Here is an 18,954-nt window from a genome sequence, read left to right as displayed (position 1 = left end):
TCTAATGAAGTGTAATCTCTCTCTCGGCTGAAAAATTGGCCGATGAATTGAGCAGCCTGATGAAAGATGATGGTGGGTGAGCCAATGAAGAAAGGCGGTAAAACAGCGGCACAGGCGTGCAATAATGCTCCCTCCCACCGAGTGCTTTTTGTACATCAATCTACTTATAGCAGTTCCTATGATGTGGTAGCCTTCGCTACGACGAAAGAAAGTGTCCATTTTGTTTACTGGGAATATAGCCTACTAGAGATGGACGTTTTGATATCACTGATGGCGAGGTAACCCCTCACCGCAGCACAACACTGCTCGTTGACATCGTCCAACTGGACAACTGCGTCGGCGCGCGTATAGCACACAAACTCCCTGATGTACGACTCCCGAGAGTCGCACGTATTCGTAGATATCCTGCAGACGTCCGAATGCCAGATGAATAGTTGAAGCTGCATCTTCCACGCCAACTGAAGCTAGCTTGGCAACCTCCGGCAGCGCACTGGGGCGAAAGGACAGCTCCAGCGAACAGGTACAGCACCTGAAGGAAGCGTGAAATCAGTGTCACCGAAAAGGTGAAGTGTGCGCCGTTTCCGGGATACTATTGCTTATCCCTACAAGTCCCCGTCTCATGTGTAGGGCTCGCTGCCTAACCTTAGCAGCTATGAACGGAACACACAAAACAGACACCTCCGACAGCTTTCAAGCCGTAAATACCGTCACATGTAGCAGGGGACACGTGGTTTTACCAATGAAATCTGCCCGGCTCATAAGCGAAGAAGGGCCTTGTGCTTCACTAAAGTACTACCTGTGCTTGCGTCGAATTGTGTGTAAAATGATACATTCGATCCTAGCGCTTGTTCTGTGGTTGATGGTATCACACTTAAACTTTTTGCGCGATGTAGTGATGTGATGACTATATAGGTGCTTCTCGTGAGCATGCTCACTATCTTGAGCAAGCTCAGCTACCTGCTTAAGTGTGAAAAATAAGTTTAGTCTTCATTGAAACAACGCTATGCCTAAATGCGTTCTGTAGACCATTGAGCTAATCTTCAAAGCCTTGCTACATATTTGAACTTCATGTAACTTTTATCTGTACATCCTGGATTTATTAGCTTGGAGGTGAAGTCCTATTGTGCCCATTTTATTCGTGAGTGAAAGAAACAACGGTGTCTCAAAGTCGCTAACATTAGGGGGCTGGTGAGGCAGATGGTGCCATAGCAAGAACTGAATATAGAAAACAAGCCTTGGAGATGCACAATGCATTCTGGTGCTACACTTCCCACAAAAAGTATAAGAACTTTAAAAGTAGCTTTGCTCATTGCTGTTATTTTAGGCCACTCTGCAAACACGGCCGCAAACGAATGCTGCAACCTTCGTTATGAGAACACTGTTCCGTCGTGTCACTTCTACAAGAGCGCACCAATCCTCAGGGGCTTGATTAGCTCTTTTCAACGTGTAACAGAAATCGACGCCAAGGAGTTAGTAAAAGTCCGAGATGCTCGCGAGCAAGCGGTGAAGAAAGACATTCACCTTGTGGGACTCTGACTCAGAAAGGGAGAGTTCGGGTTGACATACTCAGTTTAATTACATCAGCCGGACGCTTAATGTGTTCTTGCTGTATGTGGTGTATGTGTTGTATGTGGTGTATCGGTTGTATGTGTTGTTGTATGTTGTTCGCAAGTGAGGAGCTGCAGCGTTTCCATCGACTACGTGACTGCGCAGTATCAGGTGTAGCTTTTGTAGTGCAGTAGTTGATGTTATGTACTGGCATACAACTAAAGAAAGTCCGTCGTCCAAATCTTTAACAGCAACATCCAAAGGAAGTAGCTTAATGGGATAGAATGATGTCAATATGTTTAAAATGCCACATAGTTCCTCCTGGTGTATTCGGCCCTGCTACCATGAAACCCGGAAAATGCCTTGCATTCCATTATTCCTTGTTCTTCGCCGACGCAGAAATGTCCTAGAGATACATTCAATTCGACACCGGTGTGTGACAGAACAGGACGACCAGAAATGGCCATTTCAACAGTTGCTGGCTTCGTGTTCTTTTTAGTCAATGTGCAGAAGGAGCGCTTCCACTGTTCCAGCGTGCAGATGCCAATAAGGAGTCGTATATATTCCAATGCATCATTCCCGGCAAGGGCCTGTAGCCAACGTTCGGGCTACAGCATTATCTCAAATTCAGCGTCCAAGCGTTGTCTCCTTGAAATCTTGCCGTATATGCGAAAATCTTGGTTATCAGTGCGGAGCTCTCATTATCGACCTCACTGATCCGAGACTCACATTCTTTATTGACCCCTTGGCATTGAGACCCTCCAGGATCCACAGCCAGTAATTCCGCGCTTGTTGATAACACGAGGACGCTGGTATCAAAATTGTCAGAGTGACGAGGGTCAATGTACTCTTGAGAAATGCGGTGCATGTGGAGCGAGTTAATGCCAAAGGGTGCACGCTCGTGGACTTGTGCATTGATAGCTACTTCAAGGTGGTATTCGCAGTCAGTGCTGTCAGAAATTCCTTGGCCTAGAGCTTCCCCAAACTGCAACTCGTAAATATTGAGGGAAGTCAGAGACTCCGCTGTTCGCAGAAGAGCACACAACGCCGCGGGCAACGGAGCGCGACAGACGCCGTTATGGTCACATTCAAATTCTTCGATCTGTACTAGAGAGGAAATTATAGCGCAGGTATGGTCATGTGTCTGGCTATGGTTAAAGTTTAGCTTTAGTTTTGGGAAAGAGCGTGGGAGGGAAACGTTTTAGATTCTCTGGCGTACCGATGTGGCCTGAGCAGCCGGTTCAGTTGAATGTCTGCTTGACGCCGTTTACAGAGCTCGTCTTCTGTGGGAGTAGTCAGGAAATGGAAGGATAGGTCCCGATTGAGACCTCTCCGCTCTGTCCCGCCGATTCTCGGAGCTGCGATTGGTTTTGAGGTAGCCATTTGGTCTAAGCACGCAGTTTGTCGAGAGTGTGGCACGTTTCTTTTTTTGGTCGGTTGCTGTGGGAGGCATGTTATAGTGGACGTCTGGACTCTACACTCATTGTCTCGTGGCATTTTTGAGCCGAAGTCGAATGCTTTGTCTACAGAGCATCCGCGGCTTGTCATAGCGTGTGAGCTGGGTTGTTCACTACACTTGAGAATCAAATCGCTGCTTTCTATCATCAGCGTAGTTTATGGCTGCGAGAAAGAACTATAATTATAGAAACAATAATATGTGAGGGGCACAAACATAACTAGCAAAGACAAGAATTAGTGGCATTCCATGCATTCTCACGTTGGCGCTGCATCAAAGAATGTTGCTTTACCACTGGACCACGTTGCGGTGTCAGTTAAACTCCCTGAGACATTTCCTGAGGGAGCACATCATTTCGACAGTATCCCGGGTCCATTCAGAGCATAAAATTGGTCCCTTTGAGTAGGTCTTTCAGTGGTAGGTAAAATTTCAGTGGTAGCTCAACTCATAGCTTGTTGGCGGTACAACACAGCATGAAAAAATTTCAAATTTCTAATGACAATTATAACAGAAACACTTCCAATGATGTGCATATCATAACTAATATGAATGCTAAGCAATCCCAATAAAACCACGCTTCAATGATAGCGCATGCGCGTGCACTCTTCCCTCTGCACTTTCTTGCAGACAATAATGGAAAACGTCACCGCGTTTCCTAAGCAACAAACTGGACAAAGTGAAGCAGGCCCCTCAGAGCAGGCGTCCCAGTCTGAACTTTTTTTGCCAACCTTGGCTTTTGGCACCAAGTGGCATCTTTCTTCCTGCAAAAATAAAGCATTGCCTCAATGCTCAATACACACGAAAACATAGATGAATCGAAGGAGTGCGCGCATACGAAGCACCGTAGAGCCTTACTCGTTCTCAGAAGTGAACTGAGAGAAATGAAAGCGCCGGGTTAACATTCGCAATACTCTCAGCACCGTTAATAGTGCTTATGAAAAATCTATGCCATTTTTCTCGTCATATATTATGAAAATTTGCTTATAACTTGCGTATCAGCAAATACGAAAGAAATGTTCATTTACTGCTTGGAAAATAATGGTCTTGCCATAATCATAATCATCAATCAGGAGCATATCTTTCTTTATGTCCAATGGAGGACGAAGGCCTCTCCCAGCGATCTTCGAATATGCTTGTCTTGCGATAGCTAGTGTCAACTTGCAACTAAAGATTTCATAATTTCATCACCCCGCCTCATTTCTTACAGTCCTCGATTGCGCTTCCCTTCCTTTGGCACCCACTCCGAAACTATGCCAGTTGTCTGACCTTCAGATTAAGCGGCCTGCCCAGCTCCATTTTTTCCCTCTGAATGTCAACTATAGAATTGGCTATTCACGTTTCCTTTCTGATCCACAACGTTCTGTTCCTATCTCTTAAGGATACGCTTAACACTTCTCGTTTCATCGCTCTATGCGCGGTGCTTAATTTGTTCTCTAGCTTCTTTGTTAGCCCCCAAGTTTCTGCCCTTTATGCCACCTGTAAAAAACAAGCGGAACGCGAACTAAAGTTCTTCGTCAATACTTGTGAACGAACAACACCATTGGAGCTTTTCCCACGTACAGCTGCGTGTTGAATACGAAGGTAAATAAGTGGTTATCCCAGCAGCATGTTCTCTGGCCTGATTCGCAGTGTCATAAACGGGCAGTCGACTTGGAATTTTCTGCTCTCTTTCTGCTCACAGGACACTCCTATTTGGTTATTTGTAGTGAATTTTTGCAATGTGTTTGCAGGGCTCACATTTTTGGGGGGCTTCGATTTCTTTATTTTAAATATTCATACCTCATTACGTTAGCAGTAAGTTGAGGAGCGTTGAAGTAACGATTAGCCATGAAACTTGAAAATAATGCTCCACATTGCAACCAAAATATGTTTATTGTGCTAGAATTATTGCTGTATTTAGTAAACACGAAGCAGAATTGTTTCCTCAAGTGCGTTAATCTGGTATTGTATCGTGTAAATAATAGTTCTAAATTATATGAACTGGCGCACTGAGTGCGTTTGATGTCATGACACTCAAGTCGCATGCAAGACGTGCACTGTAGCAAAATAGCAGCGTGATTGCGTGAACACCATGATTATACATAATGACGTGCCACTTTCATAAGTTCAATAAGTATGTCTTTGCAATGAAACCTCACACGAATGAAGGGCTGATGGAGCACTCTTGTGTTGTCTCTTTTCCGCAGAAACTGCAAGTGCCCACAGCAAAGGATTAGCTTCAGGAATAAAAGAGCTTAAAATATTTTTTACATAGGAGCCAGCCTGGAATACGAAGGGATGTACTTCGGTGAAACATTAGAAGTGCGCGAGACAGCAAAAGAACTTCACGATAAAAAAATGCCAGAGCTTCAAGGGATACCCACGTCGCGGTTCCTCTCCTATATTTGTGATTCACACCCACTACGGCGGAGTGGAATGCTACGCGAGTTCATGTCAATGACGATAATGAGCAACTATGAAACTTGCACGCTAACATAGACTGCCAAGAGAGAGGAGCAAGAACATGCATATCTAATGAGGTGGGCGCTTTCTCCGCAGGATGGAACCTTTAACTGAGGCTCACCACGTGGGCGATGAATGAGCCGTTGCTGCTCCTGCGAGCCCGAGCTGGCCAGCGAAGTCTTCCAGATGGAAGGTGAGCGTGAAGGAATAGGAGGTAGCCTGGAGTGTGCACGCCTCCCAAGGAGAGTTCATGGACTCCTTTTGCACCCATTTATAGTGAGGGTCCTTACTATGGGCAGTATCAAGGATATTGTGTGGGGGAAGAAAGGAATGTAAAAGAGCCAGGGAAATACATTAGTTTGTAGCTGTCACCAACGCGTACTATGACTACGAGAAAAAAAATAACTAAATGACTTCGGGAACACCCAAGTTGATGTCCACTGACATAATAACGGCCGAATATCCAGTTTCTTAAAGCTGGTCAAAACTCATATATGTTAAACGCTATGAGGCAGGTGTTTAGAGGAAGGACACCTTTCTACGCAGCTTTTCTAGCTAAAGGAAAGCATGAATTACATACACGTAACTGGTTATGATTGAAGAGTAGGAACTTCAAACAACACAAATATTCTTCGGAAAAGTGATCTTGCGCTACTTATTGCCTTATCATTTAAACTCTGTTTATTAGCAAGCATATTTGGCTGCTAAAGCTTAACCAATAAGCAATAAGCAGTTTATGTACGGCTGTAACTAGAGCGCTTCACACTTTGAATTCTGGTGTTACGACAGTGTATAGAATTTGTCTCAACTAAAATTTCTAAATTTTTTCTTTATTTCTCGTTTGACAGCAAGGTCATAGCTACTTCAGAAGGATTAGGCATATCTGGAATCTCGGTATCTTGTAACCACTAATAGAAGGAAATGGTCGCACAGTTCTTTTGTAGATGTATGAACATGACACTGATATGAAATGATACCTCATCATGCTGACAATGCCTAGCAATAGTAAGAAAAAAAGAATATAATAAAAAGCGAGTGTACTTAGCTTAAACCGGGGTGAAATTTAAAGGTCTGTTCTTGCTTCACCCTCGGCCGTGCCACCACCAAGTTCCATCTACCTTAACTACCGCCCCTTCTGCCAGATGACGTGGAAGGCCTTAATTCGATTAAGGTCGATAGGGTGTCTAGCGTTCTGTTATTCTAAATCTTTCAATTTCATCCATATAAAATTGATTATACAATCGTTACGATGCCCCGAAATGTGCTCGGTTACGGGTCGATATCGAGATGATAGCAGACACTGCGTGTCCTCTTCTGACAGAACAGACGAAGAGGAGCCACGATCAAGCGCGAGATTTCACTTTATTGCTTTGAATTGCTGTGCTTTAGACGACACTAATTAGAAATGGCGAAGTGGCGTCGTGGTCCACGTCATGTACTGTGAGCACCTGTAAGAAATCAGAAACGCACATCCACAGCGGTTACTGAGATTGCAGGAAGACTTGAGTCAATACATACAAAAAAAACGAAGAAGTGAAGTTTTTAGCAAGTACAAATTTTCATGGCGTCCGTAAATGACGCAATGATAATTTTTTTTGCTTCACATTTATCACAATCGAAAGGAAAGCTATTTGAGTTTGTCAGACAATTGAATATGGTAATAAAAGCATGAGAAGCACCATTATTTTGGAGAGATTTTCACATGACATCATTGATTGAAAAGTATTTACAAGAGCTTCGAAAAGACTACTTCTAACAAGAGTACTCGAGAATAGTTTTCATACATCAATATCAGTCCTATCGGTTTCGATCAGTGCTCGATTATTTTAGAGGGTGGATATCACGAAACTGTGAGAAGAAGTCAATTCGGCTATTTCTATATTAAACGTATCGTAACGTCATTGCTGAGCATTCCGGGGGCCACAACTTGCCGAAGAGGTCAGGTTGCCGATCTATCGATTATGCAAGTTTGACCCTACTAGCTTTGGCGCATGAAAGCTGGAGTTACGTTGCCGCGTGGTGGCAAATAACAATTAGTGTTTCGTGGTTTTTTAATATTAACCGAACGGAGAACAACTTGTCAATCCAGGCAAGGTTCTGTTGACAAATATGTAGGTAAACACCGTGTGTCACCTGCCGTGGTGCAATGACTGGCTACAATGAACTCAACCTATCGCCGTTGATTTGTGCTCTGGTAAATCCTTGTCGTGGGAGTAAATGGTTGTTTAACAGGTTACTCCACTTTGGAAACTCCAAGTATTTCTCTATGGAAAACATCTACTCTGCTTGTCTGTAGTCATAGAGAACATGAAATTGTTAGCATGTACTCACAAGGACATAAAATTCGCATTTCACGTACTAAAGAACACCAGCCACGGTTGCCCTTGCATTAATCGTTGTCAGCAAAGTGATTTCAGCTAACGTACTTGAAGGGGAGATATAGTGAGCTGAAGGCATGCCTATAACACTTTCTGGAATGAAATACGGGAAACGAATTGAAGAAAAGCTGTGACGGAACGCTACTTCACAGATGTAAACAAACCGTCAGCCATGAGCACTGGCGAGTCCGCCGAACGCGGCCGGTCGCTGGCGTGGCGCAAAGCCTCAGGCGAAGCGCCACATGACCAACCTGTTTCAGCGGGGGGAGTCTTTTAAAACTCCTTGCGTGGAGTTTTCTGAGGAGAACAAGATTTCGAAGCGGAGTAAAACCGCGTCATGCGTCCATAATCCCCTGCAGCCAGGTATCGGAGTGAAACGAGGGTGCGCCGCTCTGTTGCTCCCATATATCGGAGTAAATATACAAGGATAGGAAGGCTTTAGGGCACCTAAGCAGTTAAAAAGTCCCAGTTGGGTTTATTTTCGCTTACAGTGTGGTAATGGCAGATGTCACTTTACTATGGGAGATGTCAGCAGCGTTTATTAGGCGGGACATCGCTCTGGGGAAATTGGCCGCAGCCATGTCGACACTGTTTCCCCTAAGTAGCTGCGCCTGCTGCCGTTTATCATAACGTGAGGCAGCTAATTCCAAGAAGCACCCGTCGCGCGTTGGAGTCACTTTCGCAACGTCGAATGCCCCTCTAGGTAGATTCGAAGAAACGCGATGCGTCACTGTTGTGGCCATCGAGGAAATCCCGTACGAATTGTCTGCCTCGTAGCAAAGAGCGTCGCGTGCCACAGCCTTTCGAATAATAGGAGCTAAGATGGCAACACAGCGCAAGGGACCACAAAGAAATTTGGTATAAACGATAATTGATAATAAAACGTTTTCGTTGTAACGAGAAGTTGCTGAGCAGCATCTCAGTACGTAAACGTATAGAACGTAGTACTCAAGAGTCTTGGCTTCTGTAGGCGAGTACTGTAACTGAACTATATTCATAGCCATTATAAGGTCGCCGTCGGTAATTCACCGCTGCCCCATCGAGCGCATTGTGCGATATCTTTTTATGCCACCAGCGGAGCCTGAAATAGTAGTTTACTGTTAGATAAATTGCTAAGGGGTGTTTCATTGAACGCATCAAGGTGTGCACCTGAATGAGGGTTGAGCCCAGCGTAGAATTAACATTTTATAGAAAGACTATTGTTCAAATACATTATATTTCTTATGAAAACAATGAAGTTTGGGTTGCCTTTCTTGCCGCATCTTCAGAGCTGAACCGGGACCTTACCTTGCCGGAAACGTTGAAGTTGAGCGGGCGTCCGTTGATGTCCACGACTGTTGGATGCCGGGTAATGCCGTATATCCAAACGCTGGAAAGCTTTGCGCTGACCGCGCATGGGGTGCAGTGACCCGTTAGCATACCCTGAAAATGAAAAGAACGTTGAGCCAGGCAAAAAAAAAACGTCTAGCCATATTCACTTGAACCGCACCAATGATGTTGAACCACGAAGGCGGTATCAAACGAAGTTGTGCTGATATTAGATTGAGCTACCGTTGTTCGTTGCTTTCTTCATGACGTGGAACGTTCTCTTCCTACGTGAAAGGCAAGCGCAACGAATCATAATTCCTAGATTTGTAAATCATTGTTAGGCCCAAATTATTCGTGCACTGCCCGCTGCAGTATTCGGTGCACCAAGGAAATGAATTTTTGAACAGTGGTCACGCTCTTTCGATCAATCACGCAGTAAGCGATGATCGGTTCTCTGTCGTTCACGACATCTCGTTGATCTGGTGTTGGTATCAATTCTTAAATAAAGCAAAGTGGCTCCGTTACTATAACAATATGCTGCGTAGTATGATAGTGCATTGACGGCATCGGCCGGTGAATAGTTCAACATTTTGTTGACGCTGATATCCGTCTGGCCTTTGTTTAGTGTCACGTGCCATATTCATTTTTGCAGGCCGTATTTTAATGATGAACGATGTGTTGCGAACTTGTAAAACATATTCTTGTTTTGTGTACAACGATCCCATCCCAAAACGTGGACAATATATCCGTCTTGATGTGGTTGTTAGGATAAAAACTATTTATCTTCGCCTAAACCTAGATACACGTTGTGTTGGTTACAATGTAATTGCGGCACCGCGGTATTTCAAGCTAACACCTGTAGCGCGTTTTTCATGCCACCTCGCTATAAGGGCCCTATAACGTAAAACTACTGCAATATGTTTTTATACCAAACTCCTGTCGCCAGATATGCATAACAGCCGACGCAAGCATCGGACGGTGACCGGAGGCGTTGTCTGGACAGCCCAACCAAATGCTTTCCTCGTTTATAGGCGGTAGCTCTTGCTTGCTTTCAGAACGGATAACATTACCCTAATTGAGCGGTATCTATAGCGAAAGCTCTACTACGCCATGTTTCCCGAGTTCATTCATTGCGTCTCAATGAACTTAAGCCGCCGGAGCGCAAGTGTAGAAGATGTGATGTCATGCCACGTGACCTGCTGCGGAGAGCCATTGCTCGCTCGGTACCACTGCGGTACCACTGCGGTACCACGTGGCTAGGTGAGGGTTTAACAGGTGCTTCGCCGGAGCTTGGTCGCTCCGTCTCGCCATGGATGGCGCGCCGGCTGGGCCGTCTGTGAATGCGCTACAGCGCAAGCCAGAGAATGAATCTAATCATCCAGTAGATACAGCTACACGGCAGGTTGCGACAGCTCAAGAAAAGGCAAAGTTGCCTGCTTGAGCAAAGGGAGCAAAGGGAGGCCAGATTAGCACGTTATAGAGAAGCTTACCAAGCGCGGAAGCGTGCAAAGATCGAAGCTACTCCAACCGCCCCCGTCGTTCAGCAACACGAACAACAATATGGAGAAGGAGACGAAGCCGCCCATACAAGCTACGGCACCCACAACGAACGTTTGACGAAGCACACCCTTCGGCTGGCGGCAAGTTCGCCGGTGACGGCCAGCTTTCACTGCGCCTTCACGGACAACCCGTTCGGCAGCGTGTGTACCGTGTGTGAAAGACTGTGGCCTAAAGTCAATGAAACACTGTGTGAACAGTCTGCAACACAAAGCCAAATTGACCTTTTGCTCATGATAGTAGGTTTACAAGAGTCGAACCACAGCCAATTTTTCTTATCGAATCAGCTAACAAGACGCGAGGAGCCCGCTCATGTGGAGAGGGTTTACATGGGGCCGAGTCAGTGCAGTGAAAATAAGTAATCGCGTGGATGAAGAGGGTGGTGCCAGCGTCTACGATTGGTCCACTTCCCCTTACTTAACTTGCGGCGGTTGGTCCAAAATCGCTTAATAATTCCGCTAAAACTGATTTTTAGCAAAGCAGACCTGGTAGGGCGATGTTTCATACGTGTCGAAAGTGCTCAATAACGTTATACGGTCACGCAAAAAGTTTTATTAAACCCAAATAAGCCGATGCTCTCTGGCAGCTGCAAGTAGCCAGTGCCTGCAGCGATCGGTGGGCAAAAATCTTCTTTTCATAAACGGGCAGTCTCCGGCCATTCAGAAAAAAAAAGTTTTGTTCGACATGTAAATGCATCGTTAACGCATACACGTCACTTTGACGCATTGAGTTTTCGCGGTTTTGTGAAGTGGCGTGACAGACACGCGAAGTGGGTGGACCCTGAAATCTTTGGATCAATAGCATGGGGCTAGTGGCGAAAAGGCGTCGAATGAGAAATAATTATTTTCCTTTTGAACGGTCTAATCTTGCATAATGAGTGTGCATACGTCATATCACACGGGGAGCTGTCGCGGTTTTCGCGACATTTGGTACTCGATAAGCGAAGTGGGGGTGCCCCGAAAATCTTTTGACCAATCGTGGAGGGCTGATTGCAGAATTGGAATAGAAAAGCTTGGAATAGCTTTACGTCATAGCCCCTCAAGTTGTTGAATCTAGCCGATATTTTGTGAGGTCCAGCACAGCACAATAATGTACAGATTATGTGTCCGCTAGACACATCTGTACTCGAGTGAAGGTTAATAAACTACATCGGCAATTATCAAACGCATAAAACGAGTATTTCCCGTCCTTCTCCTTATTGCTATAATTACTGGCAGTACCTCTTGCTCTGCAGTGCAAGCGGGTCCATTCGATTATTTGAATTTCAAAGCGAACGTCTCTAACACTGCCCTCTCATATTCTCAAGGGCAGTGTGCTTTGCTGAAATTGCGCTCTTTGATGATACGTTGCACATACGAGAGCACGTCAATCACATAGTCGGGTCGTTTGTTCACTCTCCGTGAGCTATTTATCAGGTAGAAAAAGTATTGCGCAATGCCAAACATCAAATACTTCTGATCTAGACGTATCCTAACATGGTATACAACCTTTTCATTTTGCGTTTTCACCCACGTTTAGGGTTTGCGAAATATTTCAGTAATCGTGGCTACTTTTACAGCTAAACCAACTTCGATGCATAGCTAGTGCCCCCCATCTGATCATTCCTAAATAATCTATAAACTTACATGCGACAGCTTGTATCGTAATAAAATGTCTATTGCTGTCTATTGCTGACCACAGTGTTAGATGTCGAAGAAGTGAACTATAACGACGTCAGCGTAATGAAACATGAAAACACTGCAACTATTGCTTTTGCATCAGAATCTTACCTTAACGTAGAAGAAGTGAAAGAGGGAATAAGTCTCCGTAGCCAAGTTTTTCAATTCTGCAAGGGAAACGAACGAAGGTAAGCGAATCCCGCATACGTCTGCATTTGTTTTGTTTTTGCCGCTGGGTAGAGCCATTCTACGTCCTGCGAACGCAATAATGCAGTCTTCCCCTGCAACGGAAGCCTTATGCTGAGCCCCGCAAGCATTATAATGTTTGCCTACTTCGCAGCATATATGGTTATCAAACAAGATTCGTCATCAAGCTTGCGCGCATTTCCTTTATTTAAAGCTACGCGTTCTAAACTTTCAGCTCATAGTGGCATACGCGTTATAAGCGTTACATTTAAGCGTTACGTTTTATGCATGAAAGTATGCAACGCGATTCCCGTAACTAGTGAGCGCAGTAATAGTAAATTACGTTAGAAATGATCGCTTTCAAGTGATTTTGCAAGAATAATTTATACGTACGTGGTTAACGCGCCGACAGTAGAGTTTTTTATTTCCTGATTGTCTGGGATAAGGAACTGCTTTCAAGACAGCGCTTGCTCACTTTCATGTCCGAAATATGCCTTAAAATGCCGCTCGCATTTCTTTCACGTCGGAAAGTCGAGCATGAAAACCAATTGTGGGTGGATACCGCCGGCACTCACTTACAATCAGCATTGCATAATCTTGTAAATATGACGTGCCTTATAATTTATAACAGCCTTGCTTGCTCTCTGAAGAGCGAGAACCGTGGCCTCAACAAAGCAATAATATTAACCCGTTAATATTAAGTTACTAGTAAACAGTGAATAATTGTTATTAATATTATAGATTGACTTTATCGCGAACATACAAAATGTTAATAATTTCGACCTTCAGCCTATTAGCAACAGGGCAGTTCAATCCCTAGAACTATTGTGTATCAAATCACTAAATAAATAAGCAAGCCATGAGCAAGACGCCGCGCCTGCATGGACACTGCTTGTGCAAATCTGCGCTATCACTTCGTTTTAAGCGACGGAAACAATTCAGCGTCATTTAATACCTGTCAAGTGTATAACAATATGACGTGAAGCTCCTTCTCAAATGGCGGAGATAATAAGAAAATGCAATTCGATGGCTCGCGACACCTGCGACGGCGTACTTTTGTGAATATATGGCGAAACGGAGAACTGGGCCCGTACTACCCATGCTGCCACCTTGGGCAGAGCATCGGCAACTCGATAGCAGTCGCCACACAGTTGGAGCATTGCCGAAACTTTTGGAACATTTCCGAAATGGTTGGAGCATTGCCGAAACGGTTGTAGCGTTGCTGAAACGGTTGAAGCATTGCCGAAACAGTTGGAGCTTTCCCGCTACCACTTTCTACTCCATCATGCGTCAATTTATGACGCGGGCCTTAGGAAGCAAGCGGAAACCCAAAAACTGACAGATAAGTTTGTAAACAGTGGCGGTATGTCGCTTAGCCGTAATGCAGAATTGGTATTTAAAGGTCGGATACTTTGTGGGGTCCGCATATTGAGGGTCTTGCCGTAAAGCGGCCTTCAGCAGAAGAGAGCAAGCAGGCATTCACTTCTTCAAACTGGGCGTGGCCTGTGATATCGCAAGCGCGGCTTAACTCGGACAGCTTCTAACAAAAAAAAAATAATGGAGAAAAGCGTGGCACCAAGATTGTTCATGTACTTTAGGAATGGTTGTTAGAACACTGACTTGTCCAGTCTTCGTAATTCTGACTTTAAAGCTTACTGTAATGTTGATTAACATGCTTTTTATTTCTAAATTTCTGAGACATCGTAGCCTCGTAAACATAGCGAGTCTCCGCGCACATAAGCAAGTGTGAAATGCTGCATTTATAACGCAGTTCTTAGAGACATTATGTAGGATAGTAACTGGGCTGTGTACAGAGCCGAGGTCAGGTGAGCTTGATGTGCGTAAAATTGCAAGACGACGTCCAGAGTTACACATCTAAGGCATTTCCAAAAGAGTTGGGGACAATCAGTAGGACATTGCATGGTATTTCATAGCATTATCGGATCTTCTACCTGCTGCCGTTGTATATGACATTTAGCGATACGAGAAAACGTTAGCCTGCCTTTTCTCCCTAATTTTTTTTTCTAACTTGTTCTGTACAACATACCATGTGTTGAAGTTGGCATCTGGAACAAGTCGCCAGCAGCCCGTTCGTACGTGTCCAAGAATACCAAGAGCTGGATTCCCCTGTAACGACAGTTGAATCGTAGAATCATGATTGTGATATAAAATCGGCTTTGACGATCCACACAGCTATGATAGTAATCGAAATCGTCACCCACCGCATGTACTTGATCTATCGGTTACTACATTAGCCCTCACACTACCATCTGTGAGCGCATTGTCCGACTGTCACTTTCACCTTCCTCTAGATCATCATCAGCGTGTGTACCGTCTTCTTCGTCGTTTGAGCTCGAGCTCGGCGAGAATAAAGCGGTTTGTCATGAATGGACGACCTTGTTTCTCGTTTCCCTAAGTCATCTCGCAATTTATCCCTGGAAATCCGCTCTGGCCTCCCGATACAACCCCATTTGCGATATCCAATCAAGACAATCCTGCCACGTCCGACCCGGTCATCGCCTTCTAAACATCAGTAGCCGTCAGCTTGACCTCCGACTGCACGTTGGCCTACGCGCGGATGCCGTCTACGACTGGCTCGGAAACTGGGATCGCGTCTGCAACTGCAACAGGTGCGACAGTTCTAAAAAAAACTACAAAAGATCACGTTCTAGCCTTCTGACGTCGCGAATACCTAGTTATATGGACACTTCAGGTTCATTCCTGTCACCGGCGGCGCCATGATTGCTGGCGCTGAGCCGTGCTCCCGCTTGGGTTGCAGAAGATAGTGCCAGCCTTTCCTCCTTTCCCGCAAGAACCACTTCTCTCTCGCCATGAGGTTGCGAATCAGTGAAAGCTTGTGAGGGTGAGCCTGCGAACGCGGTTCAATCTCCTGTGCACGACCGAGGAACGCGGCCCGGATGCGCGTCCTCTCCTGACAAGGGTTCAGGCGAGGGAGAAGGGGCTTTTTCCGACGATTCCTACGCCTCGATGTTATCCTTCCGCGCCGCGCCGCACAGAGCCGAGACAACCTCGGCGTCTACTACGACGCTGGCCACGCGAATGGCGGACGCCCTAGGAACGCGTTGTCAGCACCCGTGTGTCCTGAAAATGATCTACGACGTCGCCAAGGTGCGCGCCCACGCGGGCACAATCTTCATAGCGATTTGTTATGATTGCAGAGTGCACGTAGTGCCGGTAGCTTCGTATGCGATGTTCTTTCGACGTTTCGGTCGCGTTGAGGTCAGTTCACTGATGCCGCGATTCCCCACTTCAGAACTTTTACAGCGAGTTTCGGCGCCCATCAAGTGAGATGTGTTTATGTTTACGTCTGCGTGCGTGACATCATGCTGGTTAATTTAGTTAAAACAACTTGGCGGTCTAGATGGTTTGAGTTCAGGATAGAATTTGCAAGAGCGACTGAAGAACTACGTAGAAAGAAGCAAACACACAAAGACAGCACTGTGTATCTGTGTCTGTTTCTTTCTACACCCTCGTTGAGTCACGCTTACATATTCTATCATCGGTAATTTAGTTAGTAAGCGAATGTTTACAAGTTTATACGGCCGATAAAACTACTATCCTTACTTCATACAACTTTCTACTAATTTGATATCGCAATCGGCGGTTCGCATTTAGGGGGGAACTGCGAATTTTCGAACCACGAGCCACAGCTTGCTGACTGGGCAAGGTTCACTTAGCAGCTTCGCCCAATTTGAGGCACACCCACTATTCGAGCTGAGGTCCTGATAAAGAAGCTGACTGCGCGCACACAATTCGTTGGAGAATCCTACACCACCCACATTCATGACGTTCTTGCACTGTGCAAGTGTGTGAACTCCACCATGTTCCAAAGCCATCTAACACAACGTATTATGAAAGGCATAAACACCATCGCTATTATGGTCCACACGACGTAGAACCCCGCCACCGTTCAGGATGCGATTACTACTTACAAGCGACTTGCGGAGCTAAACTCCCTTCGCTTGCGCACCGACGCCTCCAATTTTCGTCTAACAGCGGTCACAAGCTTGCGAACCCCGGTAAGCGAAACCATTCGCAAAGAACCCCACAGCTTCCATTCCTCGTCCGACCGGCTGGCATGACGGAATAAGAGGTTAGCATGACGTGCTCGTGCTGTGCCTACGCATGCCGACTTTGCCACGCTTTCCCCAGTCACCGCCGCGTCTGTGCCTACACCAGCCCGGCGACGCATCTGTGGGTTCACTGTCGCTCTCAGTACGTGCACACTCATATTACGAGCGCTTGGCGTCCTGCCAGCCTTACTTGTTGTTACCGTGGCTATCGAAGGCACACCTCCCGCTTCTCTCGACGGCGCCAGCGGAACGAGCACCGCGGCTTCGCTCCTCAGGAACGTACCGACATCCGTCCACCAGCAAGCTATACCATCTGACGTCGTGCGACCTTTCCTAACACCAGTCGCCCTCTCCTCTCTTTACTGCCGATATTCCAAGTGCCGTGAAACTCGGTGCCGGTCAACTTCTCCACATCGTTGCTCTGTGTTGCTCTCTTTGGCCCGCCTCTCGGCTACATGACGCCAAACTCGAATGTCGTTTCCTATTATTCAACTTTATGTCTGTTGTTATCATAGTAATCATGCTAACTCTCGCATTACAACCTTAAATTGAATATTCTCTAAAATCAGTAACTAGAACGCGCTAATAGGATGAGTACCTGTTTCAGTAGGTCATTAAACTGACCAGTGTTTTTTTCCCAAAATCCCTTAAGTGCGTCTGACACTTGCCCAGCCCTGCACAATCAGTAATACATCGCGCATATCTCTTGACTGAACTAGATCGTACAATGTCTACGAATCGGCTATCAAATTCGCTACGCCGTCAGATTCACAGGGAAACTTGTTTTCGTTATAACCATCATTCGCTGAATATGTATCATGCAATATTTCTGTTCTTTACGACGGATATTTCTTTAGAACGCGTGCACAAGAAATGGCATGAACAAACTCGCATGCGGGTCAAACCGTGATTAGCACGACGCCAAGATTCAAGGATGCTTTGTCACGTGAGTTTTCCGCCATACCTGCCAGTTTACCGTGGAGTAAAAAAGAAGGCATTCGAGACAATAATACATGGCGTCACAATGCCGAGGGCTCGAGGAAACAACTTCGTGCTGTTTCTATCTGGTGTTGGAACAGCCTTCCCTCCACCGATATTATCGCGCAGTATAAACGAAAATAACCTGGAAATTATGTTACTCTTGCGAATGGTTGAACCACTTATTGCCGAAGTACATATGTTGAGCTTCGTTTTGTGAAGCAAATGTTTTACAAAGAAAAGCTTGCGATGCTTCACTATACTGACCGGCGTCGGGTTCGGCAGTTGATATATCGTTAAAGTAGTGCAACATGGCCGACTATACGTTAAATTTATGTAATCACGATGTGTCATTTGGGTTGCTATATCTTGAAAATCTATGCACAAATCTATTGTACGAAAATTCAATAAAGAGCCGCACCCTGTCTCCGCTACAGGGACAATACTGCCAGCTCGAGCGAAGAAAGGCACCATGAAGGGCTCCGGTTCTGGCACGAAGAAGACTTGGCCAGAGCTTTCGATTCGGCGTCCTCGGTACGGCTCATACCAAACGCCCCTGGGCAGATAGGCTTCCACGAGTTTTGTGGATCCCTGCAAACACGTATGTGTCCTTGAGGACAGAGACGCACTTGATGCTTTTCCCCACTCCGATAGAAACAATGAATATCACACACCTGTTACGTATGTGTTACCTGCACATTCATATGTGCAACATTTGCCGGTGCTGTGTGACTTAGAACGGGGCGGGGAGGAGTGCGCAGTGTCTAGACAGACAGACAGACAGACGGACGGACTGACGGACAGACAGACAGACAGACAGACAGACAGACAGACAGACAGACAGACAGACAGACAGACAGACAGACAGACAGACAGACAGACAGACAGACATACGCGGACGGACGGACGGACGGACGGACGGACGGACGGAGTTATATCCGTTCGTTTGTCTGTCCACTCCCCCCGCCCCGTCCTAAGTCGCATAGCACCGCCAAATGTTGCATATGAATTGGCAGGTAACACAGATGCATCAGGTGTGTGAGCGCTTTCCGGCGCGTTGCTCTGCGTTGGAATTATCATTTACAGGGCAATCTCTGCGTATGGTCATAACTGTCGCAGACACCAACGAATAATTTCCGCCGAAAATTCTGTGCTGACACTTTAGCTGTGTGATTTAAGCAGGAAACCCTCAACACGGGCAGTAACACTTTGCAGCTGTGTTGCGTTTCGGAGAAAGAACGAAAACACGCTTCCAAAGCTGAGTAGTTCAGTGGCAATCACTGTCTACTAACGCTGGTTCCGCGCCTCAATTCTTACGAATACATCAGCTACTAGAACAAAGGAGATAG

At 45.8% G+C, this 18,954-nt stretch overlaps 1 protein-coding gene across 1 annotated transcript; it reads right to left on the bottom strand.

The window, feature by feature from the left end:
• Positions 1–6,831: 6,831 nt before the first annotated feature.
• Positions 6,832–15,051, bottom strand: LOC142591386 (uncharacterized). The gene is made up of 5 exons (XM_075703713.1): positions 14,756–15,051; positions 14,581–14,660; positions 12,459–12,514; positions 9,112–9,246; positions 6,832–6,894 (listed from the first exon to the last, which is right to left on the bottom strand). The coding sequence occupies exons 1-5, from the start codon at positions 14,758–14,760 to the stop codon at positions 6,832–6,834; spliced, it is 339 nt and encodes a 112-aa protein (XP_075559828.1). The 5' UTR covers positions 14,761–15,051.
• Positions 15,052–18,954: the final 3,903 nt, after the last annotated feature.

This window comes from Dermacentor variabilis, chromosome 8 (genome assembly GCF_050947875.1).
Source record: "Dermacentor variabilis isolate Ectoservices chromosome 8, ASM5094787v1, whole genome shotgun sequence".
Lineage (NCBI taxonomy): Eukaryota > Metazoa > Arthropoda > Arachnida > Ixodida > Ixodidae > Dermacentor > Dermacentor variabilis.
This window is presented reverse-complemented; position numbering and strand designations above follow the sequence as displayed.

Bases quoted from the DNA above. Each gene is read 5' to 3' on its own strand.
- LOC142591386 (XM_075703713.1), bottom strand. The intron at 12,515-14,580 runs GTATGTTGTACA...TTTCCCTTGCAG, and splicing joins GATGCCAACTTCAACACATG to AATTGAAAAACTTGGCTACG. The intron at 9,247-12,458 runs GTAAGATTCTGA...TTTCATTTTCAG, and splicing joins TTCACTTCTTCTACGTTAAG to GGTATGCTAACGGGTCACTG.